Genomic DNA, 23,016 nt, shown 5'->3' on the forward strand with positions numbered 1-23,016 from the left:
AAACCCCCATTCCCCACGGACCAGAGACCGGGAATACCGCGGTTGTGCTGGGTTTGGAAGTGGCTTCTCTCTCTGTGGAGCTGCTGAGGCCGGAGCCACCAACTCATTCCTCATTGCCTTTTCTGCTCCCAATCTGGGGGCTCTTCCAGGGGCTCTGGTTGGGACGAGCTTTGCGGTGACAGCTCCATTATCCCGGCAGTGACGGCTCTGGTATCCCAGTGGTGACGGCTCCATTATCCCGGCAGTGACGGCTCTGGTATCCCGGCGGTGACGGCTCTATTATCCCGGCAGTGACGGCTCTGGTATCCCAGTGGTGACGGCTCTATTATCCCGGCAGTGACGGCTCCGGTGTCCCGGCGGTGACAGCTCCGGTATCGCGGCAGTGACGGCTCCGGTATCCTGGCAGTGACAGGTCCAGTGTCCTGGCGGTGATGGCTCCGGTGTCCCGGCGGTGACGGCTCCGGTGTCCCGGCGGTGACGGCTCCGGTATCCCGGCAGTGACGGCTCCATTATCCCGGTGGTGACGGCTCCGGTATCCCGGTGGTGACGGCTCCGGTATCCCAGCGGTGACGGCTCCATTATCCCAGCGGTGACAACTCCGGTATCCTGGTGGTGACGGCTCCATTATCCCGGTGGTGACGGCTCCATTATCCCGGCAGTGACCATGTCAACCCCGGACCCCCCGATGGGCGGGACGCCGCGGCCGGGGCCCTCCCCGGGGCCGGGGCCCTCCCCCGGGGCCATGCTGGGGCCCAGCCCCGGCCCCTCGCCCGGCTCCGCTCACAGCATGATGGGGCCCAGCCCCGGCCCCCCCTCGGCCGGGCACCCGCTGCCGCCGCAGGGACCGGCGGGATACGCTCAGGACAACCTCCACCAGCTCCATAAGGTGAGGCCGGAGCCGCGTCCCACCTCCGGGAATGGCCTCGCTTCCCCTTGGAATCCATCGCTGGGGGGTGCTCCTGCAGCGTGTTGCCTCCGGGGTGGAAAATGTGGGAATGCCGGGTGTGGTTTTGGAGCTGGGTTTGGGTCCCAGGCATGGGAATGGGTGTGTTTCCCATGGAATCCGTTCCTTGGGAATGCTCCTGCATCATATTGCCCCTGAGGTGGGAATGTTGGGGGTGATCTGCACCACGGATCTCATTATCCGTGCTTAAGGAAAGGGGATTAAGGTGGGAATGGGGAGCTCAGGACAACCCGACCCCCCCAAACCATAGAACCCCCAAACCCCTTCTCCTCCCTTGTGCCCATCACCTTCAGCACCACCAACCTTCACAACCCTTTGTGCTCATGGGGGGGCTCTGGGGCCGCTGCCCTGTCAGGGCTCTGATCCTGGGGGTGTTTTTGTGTGTGTCCCCCCCCCAGCCCATGGACCCCCTGCACGAGAAGGGGCTGAGCGACGACCCTCGCTACGGGCAGATGAAGGGGATGGGGCTGCGGCCGGGCGGGCACGCGGGGATGGGGCCTCCCCCCAGCCCCATGGACCAGCATTCCCAAGGTTGGTGTGTTTAAACCAAGCGCATGGGGCTCTGCAGCCTCTTCCGGGGGGGGTGGCTTCTCTTTCCTGCTCACATTTATCCCATGGGATAAGGAAATGCACAAGGAATGCCGTGAATACTTGGCTCTGTCTCTTTGCATGGCCCAGCGTCTGTGCTGAGGTTGTGGTGGTGGACACACTGTTCCCACAGGGATTTGGGGGGTTCTTTCCCCCCACCCTGCACCCCATGGGCTCCATGCATGAGAAGGGAGGAATTCCCTGCATGCATCCATCCCTAAATCCATGATTTTGGGGGGTTCTTTTCCCCCTGCATGAGAACTCAAGTGCCAACCTTTGCTCATGCCCCTCCTTCCCAAATCCATGGGTTTGGGTTGGATGAAGCTCTCCGGAGCTTCCCATCCTCCAGCTCCACCATGGAGGGGGCAGTTTTCCCCCTTCCCCTGCCCCGCTGTTCCCATTCCCAGCCCTGTGCTCCCTGTTTTCCCTCCTCCAGGATACCCATCACCTCTCGGCGGCTCCGAACACGCTTCCAGCCCGGTGCCGGCCAACGGCCCGTCCTCCGGCGCCGCCATGGCCTCGGGGCCGCTGGATGGAGCCGACCCCCAGGCTCTGGGGCAGCAGAGCCGCGGCCCGACCCCTTTCAACCAGAACCAGCTCCATCAGCTCCGCGCTCAGATCATGGCCTACAAGATGCTGGCGCGGGGGCAGCCGCTGCCCGAGCACCTCCAGATGGCCGTGCAGGGCAAGCGGCCCGTGCCCGGCCTGCAGCAGCCCATGGCCACGCTACCTCCGCCCTCCGTGGCCGCCACGGGGCCGGTGCAAGGCCAAGTGCAAGGGCCCGGCCCGGGACCCACACCTCCGAACTACAGCAGACCTCATGGTGAGCACACGGGGAGCTGGGAATGGGGTGGGATGGAAAGGAGCATCCCATTCGGATCCGCAGCTGAATGCAGGTTGGTCCAATGTGGATTTGGATGTTGGGATGGGGCAGCCAAACGTTCTCCGCTCAACCCATCCCGGTGTCCCAGCACGCTCGCAGGGATGAGCTTCCCTATGGCCAAGCTGAGCTCCCGTTGGTTCGGTTTGGAGCCTAACCAGGCTTTTCCCTGCTGCAGGAATGGGAGGGCCCAACATGCCCCCGCCCGGCCCCTCCGGAGTTCCCCCCGGGATGCCGGGGCAGCCGCCCGGGGCCCCCCCCCAAGCCCTGGCCGGAAGGTGAGACCGTGTGTGTGTCACGTGTGGCCTCCTGAGGCCTCATCGCTCCCGTGTGTGGCCCAAAACCCCTGTGTGCTCCCATGTGTGTGCTCCCATGTGTGTCACGTGTGTGTGCTCCCATGTGGGCTCCCATGTGTGTCCCAAGGCACCGTGTGTGCTCCCATGTATGTCACGTGTGTGCCATCCTGAGCCTTCGTGTGTACTCCCGTGTGTGCCCCATGTGTGATCCTGTGTGTGCTCCCATGTGTGTTTTATGTATGATCCTGTGTGTGCTCCCATGTGTGCCCCATGTATGCCCTCCTGAGGCTCCATGTGTGCTCCCATGTGTGCAGTCCTGAACCCCTGTGTGTGCTTCCATGTGTATCCTGAGGCCCTGTGCGCTCCCATGTGCGCTCACATGTGTATCCCAAGGTCCCGTGTGTGCTCCCGTGTGTGCTTCCATGTGTGCTCCCATGTGCGCCCCATGTGCACCCCAATACCCCGCATGTGCTCCCATGTGCACTCCCGTGTGCATCCCAAGCCCCGTGTGTGCTCCCATGTGTGCCCCATGTGCACCCCAAGGCCCCATGTGCGCTTCCACGTGTGCTCCCATGTGTATCCCAAGGCCGTGTGTGTGCTCCCATGTGTGCACTCCCAGGGCCCCATGTGTGCTCCCATGTGTGCCCCGTGTGCATCCCAATGCTGCGTGTGTGCTCCCATGTGCGCTCCCATGTGTGCTCACATGTGCACCCCAAGGCCCCACGTGTGCTCCCATGTGTGCATCCCAAGGCCCCGTGTGTGCTCCCATGTGTGCTCCCATGTGCGCTCTATGTGCACCCAAGGCCCTGTGTGTGCTCCCATGTGTGCTCCCATGCGCACCCCATGTGCACCCCAAGGCCCCCCATGTGCTCCCGTGTGTGCTTCCATGTGTGCTCCCATGTGTGCCCCATGTGCACCCCAAGGCCCCACGTGCGCTCCCATGCACACCCCATGTGCACCCCAAGGCCCCCATCGCTCCCATGTGCGCTCCCAAGGCCCCCCATGCGCACCCCATGTGCTCCCATGCGCACCCCATGTGCACCCCAAGGCCCCCCATGTGCTCCCATGTGCACCCCATGTGCACCCCAAGGCCCCCCGTGCACTCCCATGCGCACCCCATGTGCACCCCAAGGCCCCCCGTGCACTCCCATGCGCACCCCATGTGCACCCCAAGGCCCCCCATGCGCTCCCATGCGCACCCCATGTGTGCACCCTAAGGCCCCCCATGTGCACCCCATGTGTGCACCCCAAGGCCCCCATCGCTCCCATGTGCACCCCAAGGCCCCCCATGTGCTCCCATGTGTGCTCCCATGCGCTCCCATGTGCACCCCAAGGCCCCCCATGCGCTCCCATGCGCACCCCATGTGCACCTCAAGGCCCCCATCGCTCCCCATGTGCACCCCAAGGCCCCCCATGCACTCCCATGTGCACCCCAAGGCCCCCCATGCGCTCCCATGTGCACCCCAAGGCCCCCCATGCGCTCCCATGTGCACCCCAAGGCCCCCCATGCGCTCCCATGTGCACCCCAAGGCCCCCCATGCGCTCCCATGCATGCCTCATGTGTGCACCCCAAGGCCCCCCATGTGCTCCCATGTGCACCCCAAGGTCCCGCCATGTGCTCCCATGCGCTCCCCATGTGTGCACCCCAAGGCCCCCTCGCTCCCCCGCGCGCCCCGCGCCCATCCCGCCGCCCCGCGCGTGTCCCCGCAGGGCCGCTGGCCAACGCCGCGGCGCCCACCAGCGCCCCGCAGAAGCTGCTGGCGCCGCAGCCCACGGGGCGGCCGTCGCCGGCGCCCCCGGCCGTGCCGCCCGCCGCCTCGCCGGTGATGCCGCCGCAGACGCAGTCGCCGGGGCAGCCGGCGCAGCCCGCGCCCATGGTGCAGCTGCACCAGAAGCAGAACCGCATCACGCCCATCCAGAAACCGCGCGGGCTCGACCCGGTGGAGATCCTGCAGGAGCGCGAGTACCGGTGGGTCCCGGAGCATCCCCGGATCCCAGTCCAGCGGGGTGCTGCCCCAGCCCCGGTGCATTGAGAGCTGCGGAGCCTTTGGGTTGGGGGGGTCTAATCCTGCTCCCCGCAAGGAGAAGGGGGGGTAAAGGCGTGTAGGGAGCAGGTTGTTCCCTTTGGTGCCACCGACGGAGGAGTTTGGGGGGCTGGAGGAGGAGCAAAGGCAGCACCGGGAGCAGCCGGAGGGGGTTTCTCGGTGGAATTTGGCAGCAGGGTTCAAGCTGGGGAAGGGAAAGGGAAGGGGGAGGGAGCTAAAGGTGATGGGAAGAGGCACCAAAGGTGCGGAGCAGGGGACACGCGCCCATGGAGTCAGGGGGTTCAGGATGGGCTCCCTCAACTCCGAGTGGAGCTAAGGCTTGGCTCTGGTCGTAGGCTCAGAGTTAGCGAGGGGTGGGATCCAAAGGGAATGAGGGTGGGATGGGGCTGGAATGGGGCTGGGATGGAGCTGGGATGAGGCTGGGATGGAGCTGGGATGAGGCTGGAATGGAGCTGGGATGGGGCTGGGATGGGGCTGGGATAGGGCTGGGATGAGGCTGGGATGAGGCTGGGATGGAGCTGGAATGGGGCTGGGATGAGGCTGGAATGGAGCTGGGATGGGGCTGGGATGGAGCTGGGATGAGGCTGGGATGGAGCTGGGATGGGGCTGGGATGGAGCTGGGATGAGGCTGGGATGGAGCTGGGATGAGGCTGGAATGGAGCTGGGATGGGGCTGGGATGGGGCTGGGATGAGGCTGGGATGAGGCTGGGATGGAGCTGGAATGGGGCTGGGATGAGGCTGGGATGGAGCTGGGATGAGGCTGGGATGGGGCTGGGATGGGGCTGGAATGGGGCTGGGATGAGGCTGGGATGGAGCTGGGATGGGGCTGGAATGGGGCTGGGATGGAGCTGGGATGGGGCTGGAATGGGGCTGGGATGGGGCTGGGATGGAGCTGGAATGGAGCTGGAATGGGGCTGGAATGGGGCTGGGATGGAGCTGGATGAGGCTGAGATGGGGCTGGAATGGGGCTGGGATGGGGCTGGGATGGAGCTGGGATGGGGCTGGGATGGAGCTGGAATTGGGCTGGGATGGGGCTGGAATGGAGCTGGGATGGGGCTGGAATGGGGCTGGAATGGGGCTGGATGAGCCCTCAGCCCCGCTGTGTACCCCCCTGCAGGCTCCAGGCCCGCATCGCTCACCGCATCCAGGAGCTGGAGAACCTGCCGGGCTCCCTGGCCGGGGACCTGCGGACCAAAGCCACCATCGAGCTCAAGGCGCTTCGGCTGCTCAACTTCCAGCGCCAGGTAAGCCCCGGCAGCACCGGGGGAGCCCCGGGGGAGCCCCGGGGGATGGAGCGCTGGGATTTATCCCTCGGGATGCCCCAAAGCTGCGGCAGGAGGTGGTGGTGTGCATGCGGCGGGACACGGCGCTGGAGACGGCGCTCAACGCCAAGGCCTACAAGAGGAGCAAGAGGCAGTCGCTGCGCGAGGCCCGCATCACCGAGAAGCTGGAGAAGCAGCAGAAGATCGAGCAGGAGCGGAAGCGCCGCCAGAAGCACCAGGTTTGGGCTCTGGGCTCCTGGTTTGGGCTCTGGTTTGGGCTCTGGGCTCCTGGTTTAGGCTCTGGGCTCCTGGTTTAGGCTCTGGTTTGGGCTCTGGATTCATGGTTTGGGCTCTGGGCTCCTGGTTTGGGCTCTGGGTCATGATTTGGGCTCTGGTGTCATGGTTTGAGCTCCTGGGTTGGGCTGTGGGCTCATGGTTTGGGCTCTGGGTTCGTGTTTTGGGCTCTGGTTTGGGCTCTGAGCTCCTGGTTTGCTCTCCGGGCTCCTGGTTTGGGCTTTGGGCTCTGGGCTCCTGGTTTAGGGTCTGGTTTGGGCTCTGATCTCTTGGATTGGGCTCCTGGCTCATGGTTCGGGCTCTGGGCTCCTGGTTTGGGCTCTGGGCTCATGCTTTGGGCTCTGGTTTGGGCTCTGGGCTCCTGGTTTGGGCTCTGGGTTCATGGTTTAGACTTTAGGCTCTGGGGTCCTGGTTTAGGGTCTGGTTTGGGCTCTGGGTTTATGGTTTGGTCTCTGGTTTGGGCTTTGGGCTCTGGGCTCATGGTTTGGGTTCTGGGTTCATGGTTTGGGCTCTGAGCTCTGGTTTGGGCTCTGGCTTTGTGGTTTGGGCTCACGGTTGGGCTCTGTGCTGATGGTTTGGGCTTTGGGCTCATGGTTTGGGGTTTGGGCTCTGGTTTGGTCTCTTGTTTGGGCTCTGTGCTGATGGTTTGGGCTCTGGTTTGGTCTCTTGTTTGGGCGCTGGGCTCTTGGTTTGGGCTCTGTGCTGATGGTTTGGGCTCTGGTTTGGTCTCGTTCGGGCTCTGTGCTCACAGCCGGGCTCGGCTCTCCCTTTCCCTTCAGGAATACCTCAACAGCATCCTGCAGCACGCCAAGGATTTCAAGGAATACCACCGCTCGGTGACCGGGAAGATCCAGAAGCTGACCAAGGCCGTGGCCACGTACCACGCCAACACCGAGCGCGAGCAGAAGAAGGAGAATGAGCGCATCGAGAAGGAGCGGATGCGGCGCCTCATGGTAGTGGGGCTGGGGGGGGGGGATGCTTTGGGGTGCCCGGGGGGGGGCTCTATGTGGTCAAAGGGGGGGGTTAATGGTCCCTTCCCGCAGGCTGAGGATGAGGAAGGCTACCGCAAGCTCATCGACCAGAAGAAGGACAAGCGCTTGGCCTACCTGCTGCAGCAGACGGACGAGTACGTGGCCAACCTGACGGAGCTGGTGCGGCAGCACAAGGCCGCGCAGGTGGCCAAGGAGAAGAAGAAGAAGAAGAAGAAGAAGGTGGGTTGGACGCGGGGCCCGGCCGGGTTTTGGCTCCTCCTTTGGTGCCACCACTCACAACCATCCTCCTCCTGCAGAAGGCAGAGAACGCGGAGGGGCAGCCGCCGGCGATCGGCCCCGATGGCGAGGTGAGACCAGACCCAGCTCCATGCCAAGCCCAGGGTGGAGGCAGGATTTGGCCCTCCCCTGCCTAAGCTTGGTGCAGATCCACCTTCCCCCATGGTGAGGGCTCCGGAGCCAAAGCTCTGCTCCCGCCACGGTCCTGCTTTGACCCCGCAGCCGCTGGATGAGACGAGCCAAATGAGCGACCTCCCAGTCAAAGTGATCCATGTGGAGAGTGGGAAGATCCTGACCGGCACCGACGCGCCCAAGGCCGGGCAGCTGGAGGCATGGCTGGAGATGAACCCCGGGTCAGTGCCCTCCGGTGGGAATGACGTTGGGAGCAGCAGTGGGATGGGTGGGAAAGACCCCATCAGCCTCCCAAGGGAAAGGGAGGGGGTTGGTGGGTGGCTCCGGCCGCGTTCCCAAGAGCACGTGTGGAAGTTGGGATTAAGGGAGGGGATAAATGAGTGTTTTATGGGAAACGGGATCATGGTGACAAGAAGTGGAGATGAAACACAAGGGGCTGGTCCTGTTGCAATGAAGTGTCCCTGTTTGCACTGAACCAGGTACGAGGTGGCTCCGCGCTCTGACAGCGAAGAGAGTGGGTCCGAGGAGGAAGAGGAGGTGAGGAGCTGCCCTCGAGGGGCAACGGCGGGTCCCTGGCTGCAAGATCAGCCCCATGGAAGGAGGCACAAAGGGGTTTGTGCTCAGGGGTTGCGTCCCGGCAGGAGGAGGAGGAGGAGCAGCCACAGCCCGCGCAGCCCACGCTGCCTGTGGAGGAGAAGAAGAAGATCCCCGACCCCGACAGCGACGACGTGTCCGAGGTGGACGCCAGGCACATCATTGAGTGAGTCCTTCCCAACACGAGGAGCGGGATCCATGGGGCTTCCTCCAAAGAGATCCCTTCCCTCATCCCATCTTCTCCCGGGGGGCAGGAACGCCAAGCAGGACGTGGATGATGAGTACGGGGTGTCGCAGGCGCTGGCCCGGGGCCTGCAGTCCTACTACGCCGTGGCCCACGCCGTCACCGAGCGGGTGGACAAGCAATCCACGCTCATGGTCAACGGGGTCCTCAAGCAATACCAGGTGAGGAGCTGCAGGAAGCATCCAACGGGCACCTCCTGGGCCTGCAGCCGGCTTCTTCCCAGCCCTTCATCCCTGTTTTCCCCATAGATCAAGGGGTTGGAGTGGTTGGTGTCCCTGTACAACAACAACCTGAACGGCATCCTGGCCGATGAGATGGGGCTGGGCAAGACCATCCAGACCATCGCTCTCATCACGTACCTCATGGAGCACAAGCGCATCAACGGGCCCTTCCTCATCATCGTCCCGCTCTCGTAAGCACCGGAGTCTTGCTTGGCCAGGCCTTGGGACCGGGCTCTGCCGGGTGCTTCCCACAGCACCGGGGCCTGTTTGACCAATTCTCTTGGTTTTCCCCCCAGAACATTGTCCAATTGGGCCTATGAGTTCGACAAGTGGGCTCCTTCTGTGGTGAAGGTCTCGTACAAGGCAAGTACTGGCATTGGGTTCGCCCCTGGGCTCCTGCAGCTTCACCTTTTCCTCCTTCCAAGCTTCATTTCCATCATCCCACGAGATCTGGGATGGTTCCTGGCACTAAATCGACGAGCCCCGTGTTTGTTTGTCCCTCCCCTTCACCGTTCCCATTGGGAATTCCCAACGCAGGGCTCCCCGGCAGCGAGACGCGCCTTCGTCCCTCAGCTCCGCAGCGGGAAGTTCAACGTGCTGCTCACCACGTACGAATACATCATCAAGGACAAGCACATCCTGGCCAAGGTGGGTCCTCTCGGGCTGGGGCAGGAGCAGAAGAATCTCCTCATCTCAAGTGATCTTTCCCTTTGGATTCTCCCACTTTCTCTTACTTTTGTTCTTTGTTTAATCAATCCAATTCATGGGATGAGGAACATTCAGTAGAACCCTTACGAGGTGGTTGCTGGACGCTGAGGGGGGGGTTCTGCGCTGTCCCAGCACCACAGGGTGAAGATTAAACATTGGGGTGTCCCCTGGGTTGGGGACATCACGAAGAGCCACACAGCAGTTCAGTGCTTGGGGTCAACCTTGGACCATGGTGGTGCTGGTGTTCTTCCTTCCTCTCTCTTCCTGGGTGGATGGATCCATCCTGGATGTCTCTGATCCTCATCCTCCTCCTCCTCTCTCCAGATCCGATGGAAGTACATGATCGTGGACGAGGGCCACCGCATGAAGAACCACCACTGCAAGCTCACCCAGGTGCTCAACACACACTACGTGGCCCCACGGCGGCTGCTCCTCACTGGGACCCCGCTGCAGAACAAGCTCCCGGAGCTTTGGGCCCTCCTCAACTTCCTCCTGCCGACCATCTTCAAGAGCTGCAGCACCTTCGAGCAGTGGTTCAACGCTCCCTTCGCCATGACGGGCGAGAAGGTACGGCCCAGAGGCTGCGGTGAGGGGCTCATCCGCCTCCTCACAGCACCCAGATTCCCCTTGGAAAACATCCTGGCTTTGGGATGGGGCTGATGGAGCAAATGGGAGGTGGGTGAATGCTTCTCCTGAGGGTGGAATGTCGGAGCCGGTCGCGTAGTGCTTGAACCATGGTGCCAAACGGATTTGGTGCAAAGCCAACAGCGACGGTCACATCAAATGGGCTTTTGGGGTCCTGGCTCCCCCACCGATCCCGGGAATCCCGGGGGGATCCCATGGGAAGAACATCCCTTTGGTGACGGTTCCTCTCCCGGTGCCGCAGGTGGACCTGAACGAGGAGGAAACAATCCTGATCATCCGGCGCTTGCACAAGGTGCTGCGGCCCTTCCTGCTGCGCCGCCTCAAGAAGGAAGTGGAAGCGCAACTACCCGAGAAGGTGAGGGCTCCTCCCTATCCCATGGGATTCGTGTGGGGCTCCGGGATGAGCCGGGGCCGTGCTGGGGGGGTTCATTGCTCCGTGCTCCTCCGCAGGTGGAATACGTGATCAAGTGCGACATGTCGGCGCTGCAGCGTGTCCTCTACAGGCACATGCAGGCCAAGGGTGTGCTCCTCACCGACGGCTCCGAGAAGGACAAGAAGGTGTGGATATGGGAGCATCCCTGTTTTGGGATGGGTGGGAATGCCACCGGGGTGAGGGGGGCTGGTCTTGCTCCTGCTGCTCATCACCACAGCACGAAACCCCCCTTTTATAAGCAAAAGGGTTTCAAAGCCATGGGGAAATCAAGTGGGAATTCCGGCCGAGCGCTTCCGGAATGTTCCTCAGGAAAGCGGGATGTCTGATTGTCTGTCTCCTTGGCACAGGGTAAAGGAGGCACCAAAACCCTCATGAACACCATCATGCAGCTGCGGAAGATCTGCAACCACCCCTACATGTTCCAGCACATCGAGGTAAGGTGGGAACTCTGGGAATGGTGGGAAACAGCTCTGGGAAACTGTGGAAAACTGTACCGTGGCCTCCTCCATAGGGATCAACCCAACTGGGATCAACCCAGTGGGGCTTAAATCCAATGGGGAACCAAGCCAATGAGTCATCAACCCAACTGGGATCAACCTAATGGGTCATCGGCCCAATGGGGGTTAAACCCAACGGGTCATCGACCCAACTGGGATCAACCCAGTGGGGCTTAAATCCAATGGGGAATCAACCCAATGAGTCATCAACCCAAGTGGGATCAGCCCAACTGGGATCAACCCAATGGGGGTTAAACCCAACGGGTCATCAACCCAACTGGGATCAACCCAGTGGGGCTTAAACCCAATGGGGAATCAACCCAATGAATCATCAGCCCAACTGGGATCAGCCCAACTGGGATCAGCCCAACTGGGATCAGCCCAATGGGGATTAAACCCAATGGGTCATCAACCCAAGTGGGATCAACCCAATGGGGATTAAACCCAATGGGTCATCAACCCAACTGGGATCAACCCAACTGGGATAAACCTAACTGTTCATAAACCGAACTGGGATCAACCCAATGGGGGTTAAACCCAACGGGTCATCAACCCAACGGGTCATCAACCCAACTGGGATCAACCCAATGGGGGATGAACCCAACTGGGATAAACCTAATAGGTCATAAACCCAACTGGGATCAACCCAATGAGGGTTAAACCCAACAGGGGATCAACCCAAATGGGATCAACCCAACAGGGGATCAACCCAAATGGGATCAACCCAAGAGCTCCTGCGGCCATGGCCCCGACGGAGCGTTGCCCTCCCTGTGCCGGGCTTCACGCCGGCACCGTGCCGGTCAGGCCACCTCCAAAACACCCCTTTTGGCCCCAAAACCGCTTCCTGTGAGCACGGTGATGCCAAATGGGTGTATCCCACCGGGATGAGCTCCTTGGGAACACCCTCAGCACTTCCCAAAGCGATGCGGGAGCGGGATCCCCGCGTCACCCCATGGTTCTCTCCTGGACCACTTCGAGGCCACTTCCAGGCCATCCATCAGGTTCCTTTGGCCGCATGGACGGATCCTGACGCCGTTTCTCTTCCTGGTTGCAGGAATCCTTCTCCGAGCACTTGGGCTTCACGGGAGGCATCGTGCAGGGGTGAGTGAGATGGGCAAGAGCCGCGAGGAGGAGCCACGTGGGGTTTCTCCTCCCAACCCCTCGTCTCCCTCTTCTCCTTCCCTCCTTCCCAGGCTGGATTTGTACCGCGCCTCCGGCAAGTTCGAGCTCCTCGACAGGATCCTTCCCAAGCTCCGAGCCACCAACCACAAGGTGCTGCTCTTCTGCCAGATGACCTCGCTCATGACCATCATGGAAGATTACTTCGCCTACCGCGGGTTCAAATACCTCAGGCTGGACGGTGAGTGCCGGCGGCGGCCACCGGCGTCTCCCAAAGGAGATGGGGAACAAAGAGCAAAGAGATGGAGCACCCAACGGGTGCCGGATCCTGGCAGCCAGGAGGGCTGGTGCTGGAAGTACACAGGGATTGGGGAATGCCGGGTTTGAGCTGGAAGGTGCTTGGTGCCACGTGAGCACGAACCCAACCGTCCTTCAGCGGGTGCAGGAACGGTGCCGGTGAAGCCGTGGGGCTGCCGGAGCCGGTGCAGACCCGAACACTCTTTGCCAGCAAAAAGCAGTGCTGGGTCTGTAATGAATCCCTGGATTTGGTGCCGGCTCCTTAATGAAGCCCTGGATTTGGTGCCAGTTCCTTAATGAATCCACGGGTTTGGTGCTGGCTCTATAATGAATGCCTGGATTTGGTGCCGGCTCCTTAAAGAATCCATGGGTTTGGTGCCAGCTCCTTAATGAATCCATGGATTTGGTGCTGGTTCCTTAATGAATCCATGGGTTTGGTGCCGGCTCCTTAACGAAGCCCTGGATTTGGTGCTGGCTCCTTAATGAATCCCTGGGTTTGGTGCCAGCTCCTTAAAGAATCCATGGATTTGGTGCCAGCTCCTTAATGAATCCATGGATTTGGTGCCGGCTCCTTAATGAATCCATGGATTTGGTGCCGGCTCCTTAATGAATCCCTGGGTTTGGTGCCAGCTCCTTAAAGAATCCCTGGGTTTGGTGCCGGCTCCTTAATGAATCCCTGGGTTTGGTGCCGGCTCCTTAATGAATCCGTGAATTTGGTGCTGGCTCCTTAATGAATCCATGGGTTTGGTGCCGGCTCCTTAATGAATCCCTGGATTTGTTGCTGGCTCCTTAAAGAATCCATGGGTTTAGTGCTGGCTCCTTAATGAATCCAAGGATTTGGTGCCAGCTCCTTAATGAATCCATGGGTTTGGTGCCAGCTCCTTAATGAATCCATGGGTTTGGTGCCGGCTCCTTAATGAATCCATGAATTTGGTGCCAGTTCCTTAATGAATCCATGGGTTTGGTGCTGGCTCTGTAATGAATCCTTGGATTTGGTGCCAGTTCCTTAATGAGTCCATGGGTTTGGTACTGGCTCTGTAATGAAGCCCTAGATTTGATACTGGCTCCTTAATGAATCCCTAGATTTGGAGCCAGCTCCTTAATGAATCCCTGGATTTGGTGCCGGCTCTTTCCCGATCCAGCCCAGGCGCAGCTTTGAGCCGCTGCGGAGCCGAGGTGCAGAATGAGACCAAAGCAGCTCCATGAGCCGCGGTTCCTCCTCCCAGTCCATGTCCCGGTCCCACCATGGAACAATTCCCAGCGTGGGGAGACCCTCGGGGCTGGCTGAGCCCCAGCTCCTGCTGCTGCCCCCCTCAAATGCCGCCTTGAAGCCGGGCACATCCTGAGCTCCGGCTCTTCTCTCAAGTGTTCCATGTCCCTGTTCCCCGGCTCTGCTCCGGGCAGGATTAACCCCCCGCTCTGCCCGCAGGGACCACGAAGGCCGAGGACCGGGGCATGTTGCTGAAGACGTTCAACGAGCCGGGCTCCGAGTACTTCATCTTCCTGCTGAGCACTCGCGCCGGCGGGCTGGGCCTCAACCTCCAGTCGGCCGACACCGTCATCATCTTCGACAGCGACTGGAACCCTCACCAGGTACAGATACACAGCTCACCACCAACCAACCAACCAACAACCCAACACCAACCAATCAACCAACCTAACACCAACCAACCCAACACCAACCAACCAACCAACCTAACACCGACCAACCAACCCAACACCGACCAACCAACCAACCCAAAACCAACCAACCCAACACCAACCAACCAACAACCCAACACCAACCAACCAACCAATCCAAAACCAGCCAACCAAACACCAACCAACCCAACACCAACCAACCAACCAACCAACCCAACACCAACCAACCAACAACCCAAAACCAACCAACCAACCAACCCAACACCAACCAACCAACAACCCAACACCAACCAACCAACCAACCCAAAACCAGCCAACCAAACACCAACCAACCAACAACCCAACACCAACCAACCAACCAAACACCAACCAACCAACCAACCCAAAACCAACTTAAAACCAACCAACCAACCCAAAACCAACCAGTCAACTAAGCCACCACCAACCAACCTAAAACCGACCCACCCAAAACCAACCAGCACAACACCAACCAACCCACCTAAAGCCAACCAACCCAAAAACAACCAACCAACCTAAAACCAACCAATCCGATAACAGCCAACCAAATCAACTCAAAACCACCAGCAACCAAATGTACCCAAAATCAATCAAACCAACCTGGAAATCAACCCAAAGCCAACCAAACCAACCCAAAACCAACCAACCAAATTCAACCAAACCAACCAACCAAATCCAACCAAACCAACCCAAAACCAACCAACCAAATCCAACCAAACCAACCCAAAACCAACCAACCAGACCAACCTAAAACCACACTAAGGGAGCAAAGTGAACGGAGACAACAGCTCCTCGAAGAGCTCTCAAGCATCGGCCCCTCTCTGAGACACGCAGCCGGTGCTGGCGGCTCCAGCCCGGGGATGAAGACACAGCCACATCCATCCATCCGTCATCCATCCATGATCCATCACCCATCCACCACCGCCGTGTCCCTGGGACCAGCCTTGCCCAAGAGCCAGGGCCCGGCACGGCCGGAGCCTCGCGCAGCCGCCGCTCCATGATCCCTGCCCGCGCCGAGGCCTCGGAACGCCGGAACCGGCTCCCTGGGGACGATCCCGAGGATTGACAACGTCTTTGTAACCCGGCAGGACCTGCAGGCCCAGGACCGGGCGCACCGCATCGGGCAGCAGAACGAGGTGCGCGTCCTCCGCCTCTGCACCGTCAACAGCGTGGAGGAGAAGATCCTCGCCGCCGCCAAGTACAAGCTGAACGTGGACCAGAAGGTCATCCAGGCCGGAATGTTTGACCAGAAGTCATCCAGCCACGAGCGGAGAGCCTTCCTGCAGGCCATCCTGGAGCACGAGGAGCAGGACGAGGTAAGGGGCAGCGCAGGCAGCGGCCTCCATTGACTGCAGAACGTGTGGCCGGCCTCGCGCTCCACACACGGCTCGGTGCGTCCCAGAGGAGCATGACCAGCTCGGCCCCCTCCATCCCTGGCAGTGTTCAAGGCCAGGTTGGACACAGGGGCTTGGAGCAACCTGCTCTAGTGGAAGGTGTCCCTGCCCGTGGCAGGGGGTTGGAACTGGATGAGCTTTAAGGTCCCTTCCAACCCAACCCACTCCATGAGTCCACGATAAAGCGATAGATCTCAGTCTCTAGCCCAGAGAAGCTGTGGCTGCCCCATCCCTGGCAGTGTTCAAGGCCAGGTTGGACACAGGGGCTTGGAGCAACCTGCTCTAGTGGAAGGTGCCCCTGCCCGTGGCAGGGGGTTGGAACTAGCTGAGCCTTAAGGTCCCTTCCAACCCAAGCCCTTCATGACCCGATGGCTGTTCCTAGTGGTAGCGAGGGGTTCCTTGTTTCGCGTCGGTGAGAGGTGCCGGATTGACAGCCCTGGAGACTGAAGTCCTCTATTTATCCACAGAACAGATACAGCGCGGGCAGCGGCAGTGGCAGTGGCAGCTTCCCCCACACTGCCTCCACCCTGTGCCTGACCGCTGAGTTGGAGGAACCACCTCTAAAGGTGAGAGGGGGTTGTTCAGTCTCCACGCCCATTCAATCCTCGGCCTCGCTGCTGAGTCGGCCACCGCACGTTGCCAGCTCCCGCCGGTGCTCTTTGCACCGTGGAGAACGTAGAGAGACCGATTGAGGGCCCCCCTCCCCCCCCCCCCAAAAAAGAGAAACACACACACACACCCCCCCCAGCACCACCACCCCCCCCAAAATCAATGCAGAACATAGCAGACGACACACACAGCACCACGTGTCCCCACGCGTCGGGTGGTAGCGCCGTGCTCCGAGCAATGGCTCGCCCTCAGCCGCCGCCTTCTCCATCCCTGCAGGAGGAAGATGAAGTTCCCGACGATGAAACGGTCAACCAGATGATTGCCCGGCACGAGGAGGAGTTTGACCTCTTCATGGTGAGCATTGGAGCGGCTGGAGGTGGAGGATGGTGCCTGTGGTGCTCCCGAGTAGCGGCTAAAACAGCCGCTCTCTCTGAGAATTCCCTGCTTGGGAGCGAGTCACCAGCAGGTAAAACCAAACTGGAGAGCAGGGGCCAAGCCAGGATGATCCCGGCTCTGGTAAGGGCCGAGCTCGGGGGGAGCAGGAGGAAGGGACCTGCTGTGGGGAGGAGGAGATGAGGCTGCGCCGCAGCAGAACGCACCCAAAAGCCGGTTGCCCACCCAAAATCGTCCCTGTTGGTGGGACGAGGAGCATGGAATGAGGAGGAAAAGCTCCTCAGAATGGAGGGATCCCAACGTGGAGCCTCCTTTGGGCAACCCCTTAGTGAGGGTGTCCATGCCCAACGCCACGGCCCGCACCGGTGAAGCTGGTGCAGAGCAGAGCCACGGGCACAGGCGCTGCCCCACGGCGCCGGCAGCACCGGGGGGGGTGTCTCCCACCGCCTCCACCAAGCTGCTGGGAGCCGGTGGCCACCAAAACACCCCCCAAGCCCTCGCTGGGTCCCCCCAGCCCATGGCAGGAGGTGGTGTCACCACCGTGCGGGTGCCCCTCGGGTGCTGCAGCCCCCCAGAAGGCAAAGCCCTCTCGTTGCAGCGCATGGACCTGGACCGGCGGCGCGAGGAGGCCCGGAACCCCAAGCGCAAACCCCGGCTGATGGAGGAGGACGAGCTGCCCTCTTGGATCATCAAGGACGACGCCGAGGTCGAGCGCTTGACCTGCGAGGAGGAGGAGGAGAAGATGTTCGGCCGCGGCTCGCGGCACCGCAAGGAGGTGGATTACAGCGACTCGCTGACGGAGAAGCAGTGGCTCAAGGTATACATGGTACAGCATCGTTCTGCAATGGCTTCTCACCGCCGCGGCCCCCGGTACCACCGCCCCGGGCCGGGAACCTCACCAAAACCTGGCCTGGCAACCCCCGTGCCCGTGGTGCCCGGCATGGGGCTGTGCCATAGCCAGGCACAGAGCTGTGTGCCATAGCCAGGAATGGGGCTGTGGCATAGCCAGACATGGGGCGGTGCCATAGCGAGGCATGGAGCTGTATGCCATAGCCAGGCACAGAGCTGTGCTGTAGCCAGGCGTGGGGCTGTGCCATAGTGAGACATGGAGCTCTGTGCCAGAGCTAGGCACAGAGCTGTGCCATAGCCAGGTGTGGGGCTGTGCCATAGCCAGGCACAGAGCTGTGCCATAGCCAGACCTGGGGCTGTGCCATAGCCAGACATGGGGCTGTGTGCCATAGCCAGGCATGAGGCCGTGCCATAGCCAGGCGTGGGGCTGTGTGCCATAGCCAGGCGTGGGGCTGTGCCATAGCCAGGCACGGAGCTGTGCCATAGTGAGGCATGGGGCTGTGCCATAGCCAGGCATGGGGCTGTGCCATAGTGAGGCATGGAGCTGTGCCGTAGTCAGGCATGGGGCTGTGCCATAGCCAGGCATGGAGCTGTGTGCCATAGCCAGGCACAGGGCTGTGTGCCATAGCCAGGCACGGAGCTGTGCCATAGTGAGGCATGGAGCTGTGCCGTAGCCGGGCATGGGGCTGTGCCATAGCCAGGCATGGGGCTGTGCCATAACCAGGCATGGGGCTGTGTGCCATAACCAGGCATGGGGCTGTGTGCCATAGCCAGGCATGGGGCTGTGCCATAGTGAGGCATGGAGCTGTGCCATAGTGAGGCATGGAGCTGTGCTGTAGTCAGGCATGGGGCTGTGTGCCATAGCCAGGCATGGAGCTGTGCCATAGCCAGGCACAGGGCTGTGTGCCATAGCCAGGCATGGAGCTGTGCCGTAGCCAGACATGGGGCTGTGCCATAGCCAGGCATGGGGCTGTGTGCCATAGCCAGGCATGGGGCTGTGCCGTAGCCAGGCATGGAGCTGTGTGCCATAGCCAGGCGTGGGGCTGTGCCATAGTGAGACATGGAGCTGTGCCGTAGCCAGGCATGGAGCTGTGCCGTAGCCAGGCATGGAGCTGTGTGCCATAGCCAGGCGTGGGGCTGTGCCATAGTGAGGCATGGAGCTGTGCCGTAGCCGGGCATGGGGCTGTGCCATAGCCAGGCATGGGGCTGTGCCATAGCCAGGGCCTGCTCTGAGCAGCAGGAGGGCGACGTGATGGTGGCTCCACGAGGCTCTTGGTGCCGGCTCCTTTCTCCCCATCCCCTGATGACCCACCCAGTGAGGGACCTTCACGGTCACCCCAAAACCACCATCGTGGCCCCACGGAGCCAGGAACCGACCCCCAAGCGGTGGCGCGGTGGGGCTGGGGGGGTGGGGGGGGCTCGGGCAGCAGCCCCGTGCTAGCGGCCTCATCCTGCGCAGGCCATCGAGGAGGGGACGCTGGAGGAGATCGAGGAGGAGGTTCGCCAGAAGAAATCCTCTCGGAAGCGGAAGCGGGACCCGGACGTGGGCTCTGGCGCCGCCGCCGCCGCCGGCACCACCAGCACCCGCAGCCGCGACAAGGACGAGGAGAGCAAGAAGCAGAAGAAGCGCGGGCGGCCGCCGGCAGAGAAGCTCTCACCGAACCCCCCCAACCTCACCAAGAAGATGAAGAAGATCGTGGACGCCGTCATCAAGTACAAGGACAGGTAAGAGCCGCGGCGTGTCCCCGCTCGGAGCGGGGCGCGGCGTGTCGGTGCCGTGGGGCGCGTTGGGGCGGGTGCCGGTGGTGCCACGCCGTGTCTCTTTGCAGCAGCAGTGGACGGCAGCTCAGCGAGGTCTTCATCCAGCTGCCGTCCCGCAAGGAGCTGCCCGAGTACTACGAGCTCATCCGCAAGCCCGTGGACTTCAAGAAGATCAAGGTAACGGCGGCACCGCGCCGGCACCGGGCGCCAATGGATGGGGCTGTGGCTACTGCGATGGGTGCAGGCAAACCACGGCGTTGGGTTGTGCCCATCGGTGTTGGGTTGTGCCCTTCAGTGTTGGGTTGTGCCCATCGGTGTTGGGTTGTGCCCTTCAGTGTTGGGTTGTGCCCACTGGTGTTGGGTTGTGCCCATTGGTGTTGGGTTGTGCCCACTGGTGTTGGGTTGTGCCCATTGGTGTTGGGTTGTGCCCTTCAGTGTTGGGTTGTGCCCACTGGTGTTGGGTTGTGCCATTGGCATTGGTTTGTGCCCGTTGGCGTTGGGTTGTGCCTGTTAGTGTTGGGTTGTGCCCGTTGGTGTTGGGTTGTGCCATTGGCATTGGGTTGTGCCTGTTAGTGTTGGGTTGTGCCCGTTGGTGTTGGGTTGTGCCATTGGCATTGGGTTGTGCCCATCCACTTTGGGTTGTGCCCGTCAGTGTTGAGTTGTGCCCATTGGTGTTGGGTTGTGCCCATTGGTGTTGGGTTGTGCCCATTGGTGTTGGGTTGTGCCCTTCAGTGTTGGGTTGTGCCCACTGGTGTTGGGTTGTGCCATTGGCATTGGTTTGTGCCCGTTGGCGTTGGGTTGTGCCTGTTAGTGTTGGGTTGTGCCCGTTGGTGTTGGGTTGTGCCATTGGCATTGGGTTGTGCCTGTTAGTGTTGGGTTGTGCCCGTTGGTGTTGGGTTGTGCCATTGGCATTGGGTTGTGCCCATCCACTTTGGGTTGTGCCCGTCAGTGTTGAGTTGTGCCCATTGGTGTTGGGTTGTGCCCATTGGTGTTGGGTTGTGCCCGTTGGTGTTGGGCTGTGCCCATTGGTGTTGGGTTGTGCCCATTGGTGTTGGGTTGTGCCATTGGCATTGGGTTGTGTCGATCCACTTTGGGTTGTGCCCGTCAGTGTTGAGTTGTGCCCATTGGTGTTGGGTAGTGCTATTGGTGTTGGGTTGTGCCTGTTCATGTTGGGTTGTGCCCAGCAGCATTGGGTTGTGTCCATCCACTTTGGGTTGTGCCCATCAGTGTTGGGTTGTGCCCATCGGTGTTGGGTTGTGCCCATCGGTGTTGGGTTGTGCCATTGGCATTGGGTTGTGTCCATCCACTTTGGGTTGTGTCCATCCACTTTGGGTTGTGCCCATCGGTGTTGGGTTGTGCCATTGGCGTTGGGTTGTGCCATTGGCGTTGGGTTGTGTCCATCCACTTTGGGTTGTGCCCATTGGTGTTGGGTTGTGCCCATCGGTGTTGGGTTGTGCCCATCAGTGTTGGGTTGTGCCATTGGCATTGGGTCGTGCCCTTCAGTGTTGGGTTGTGCCTGTTGGTGTTGAGTTGTGCCCGTTGGTGTTGGGTTGTGCCATTGGCATTGGGTTGTGCCCATCCACTTTGGGTTGTGCCTGTCGGTGTTGGGTTGTACCATTGGCATTAGGTTGTGCCATTGGCGTTGGGTTGTGCCTGTTGGCATTGGGCTGTGTCCATCAGCGTTGGGTTGTGCCCGTTGGCATTTGCCAAGAGCATGAACCCGTCCCCTCCCCACCCTTCCCTTCCCTTCGCGCAGGAGCGGATCCGCAACCACAAGTACCGGAGCCTCAACGACCTGGAGAAGGACGTGATGCTGCTGTGCCAGAACGCGCAGACCTTCAACCTCGAGGGCTCGCTGGTGAGTGGGGGCCCGGCCCCGGCGCCGCCGCGGCCACCGCCGGCTCCGTCCCGCGCCCACCGGCTCCTTCCCCCCCCCAGATCTACGAGGACTCCATCGTGCTGCAGTCGGTGTTCACCAGCGTGCGGCAGAAGATCGAGAAGGAGGAGGAGAGCGACGGCGACGACAGCGACGAGGAGGAGGACGGCGAAGAGGAAGGCTCCGAGTCCGAGTGTGAGTATCCCAATGGGGAGACCCCAGCGCCGCGCTCGTCCTGCCCCCCATCCCCATCCCCATCCTCATCCTCATCCTCCCCGTGCGGCCGCAGCGCGCTCGGTGAAGGTGAAGATCAAGCTGGGCCGCAAGGAGAAGGCGCCGGAGCGCGGCAAAGGCCGGCGGCGCACGAGCCGCAGCGCCCGCGCCAAGCCCGTGGTGAGCGACGACGACAGCGACGAGGAGCAGGAGGAGGTAATGGAGCCCCACGACCGCCGCCTCCTGCCCCACAAGTGCTTCCTCCTGCCCCCCAAGTGCCTCCTCCTGCCCCACAACCCCTGCTCCTGCCCCACACCTGCCTCCTTCTGCCCCCTAATTGCTTCCTCCTGCACCACAATCGCTTCCTGCTGCACCACAACTCCTATTCCTGCCCCACAACTGCCTCCTCCTGCCCCACAACCGCCTCCTCCTGCCCCCCAACCGCTTCCTCCTGCCCCCAAGTGCTTCCTCCTGCACCACAACCCTTGCTCCTGCCCCACAACTGCCTCCTCCTGCCCCCCAAGTGCTTCCTTCTGCACCACAATCGCTTCCTGCTGCACCACAACTCCTATTCCTGCCCCCCAAGTGCTTCCTCCTGCCCCCCAAGTGCTTCCTCCTGCCCCACAACAGCTTCCTCCTGCCCCCCAACTGCTTCCTTCTGCACCACAATCGCTTCCTGCTGCACCACAACTCCTATTCCTGCCCCCCAAGTGCTTCCTCCTGCCCCCCAAGTGCTTCCTCCTGCCCCACAACTGCCTCCTCCTGCCCCCCAACTGCTTCCTCCTGCACCACAACCGCTTCTTCCTGCCCCACAACTCCTATTCCTGCCCCACAGCTGCTGCCTCCTGCCCCACAACCTCCTCCTCCTGCACCACAACTGCTTCCTCCTGCCCCACAACCGCCTCCTCCTGCCCCCCAACCGCTTCCTCCTGCCCCACAACTCCTGCTCCTGCCCCACAACCACCACCTCCTGCCCCACAACCCCTGTTCCTGCCCCACAACCCCCTCCTCCTGCCTCCCACCCCCAGCTCCTGCCCCCCAACTGCCCCCTCCTCCCTCCCAGCACCATCCCTGAGCTCCCCCGTTCCCGCAGGATCGCTCCGGCAGCGGCACTGAGGAAGACTGAGGCAGCCCGAGGAGACTGAACCCACATTCCGCGGCTCCGGCCCCCGGCGCCATCCATGTCCTGTCCCCCCCCCCAGCCCCGTGTCCCGTGTCCCCCCCCCCCCCCGGTAGCTCTCCCGGTACCGAGGCCGTAGCTGCACCCTGTATAAAACCTCCATATTTATACTGCCGAGCGCCCCCCACGGCGTCACCGGCCCCCAATGGTGTCACCGGCCCCACCGCGGCGTCACCGGCCCCCAATGGTGTCACCGGCCCCCCCGCGGCCGCCGCCGGCGCCTGTCGCTGTCACTGGATTTTGAGCAGTAATAAACTAAACTAAGAGAAAGGCAACGAAATCTGTGGGTCCGGGGGGGGGGGGGGGTCAGGGGGACCTTGGGGGGGTCTGGAAGGTTGGGGGGGCACCTGAGGGGAGGGCTGGGGGGGTTAAAGGGGGTTGGGGGGATCGATGGGGGGGTCTGTGGATGTCTATGGACAGTCTGGGGGGGGGTCTGTGGAGAGTATAGGGGGAGGTCTATGGGGAGACTAGGGAGGGTCTATGGAGAGTATGGGGGGCTCTATGGAGGGTCTATGGGGGGGTCTATGGAGAGTCTATGGGGCGGTCTATGGAGAGTCTGTAGGGGGGTTTATGGAGAGTCTATGGGGGGCTCTAT

The 23,016-nt window shown here is 61.5% G+C and overlaps 1 protein-coding gene across 1 annotated transcript; it reads left to right on the plus strand.

Annotated features, from left to right (window-relative positions):
* Positions 1–514: 514 nt before the first annotated feature.
* On the plus strand, positions 515–22,691 carry LOC115603575 (transcription activator BRG1-like). The gene is given in 35 exon segments (XM_030475519.1): positions 515–886; positions 1,363–1,495; positions 1,989–2,375; positions 2,611–2,687; positions 2,689–2,710; positions 4,439–4,697; positions 5,891–6,017; positions 6,101–6,274; positions 7,109–7,282; positions 7,373–7,540; positions 7,618–7,668; positions 7,820–7,950; positions 8,209–8,266; positions 8,371–8,489; positions 8,578–8,728; positions 8,816–8,979; positions 9,085–9,151; positions 9,326–9,436; positions 9,821–10,063; positions 10,383–10,496; positions 10,592–10,699; positions 10,922–11,008; positions 12,126–12,172; positions 12,265–12,431; positions 13,917–14,080; positions 15,235–15,462; positions 16,008–16,106; positions 16,426–16,503; positions 17,141–17,359; positions 18,851–19,116; positions 19,221–19,329; positions 20,909–21,010; positions 21,091–21,223; positions 21,318–21,457; positions 22,335–22,691. Coding segments are annotated over 35 exon segments (4,932 nt in total). The 5' UTR covers positions 515–664; the 3' UTR covers positions 22,368–22,691.
* The last annotated feature ends 325 nt before the right edge of the window (positions 22,692–23,016 follow it).

This window comes from Strigops habroptila, unplaced genomic scaffold (assembly GCF_004027225.2).
Source record: "Strigops habroptila isolate Jane unplaced genomic scaffold, bStrHab1.2.pri NW_022045640.1_ctg1, whole genome shotgun sequence".
NCBI lineage: Eukaryota > Metazoa > Chordata > Aves > Psittaciformes > Psittacidae > Strigops > Strigops habroptila.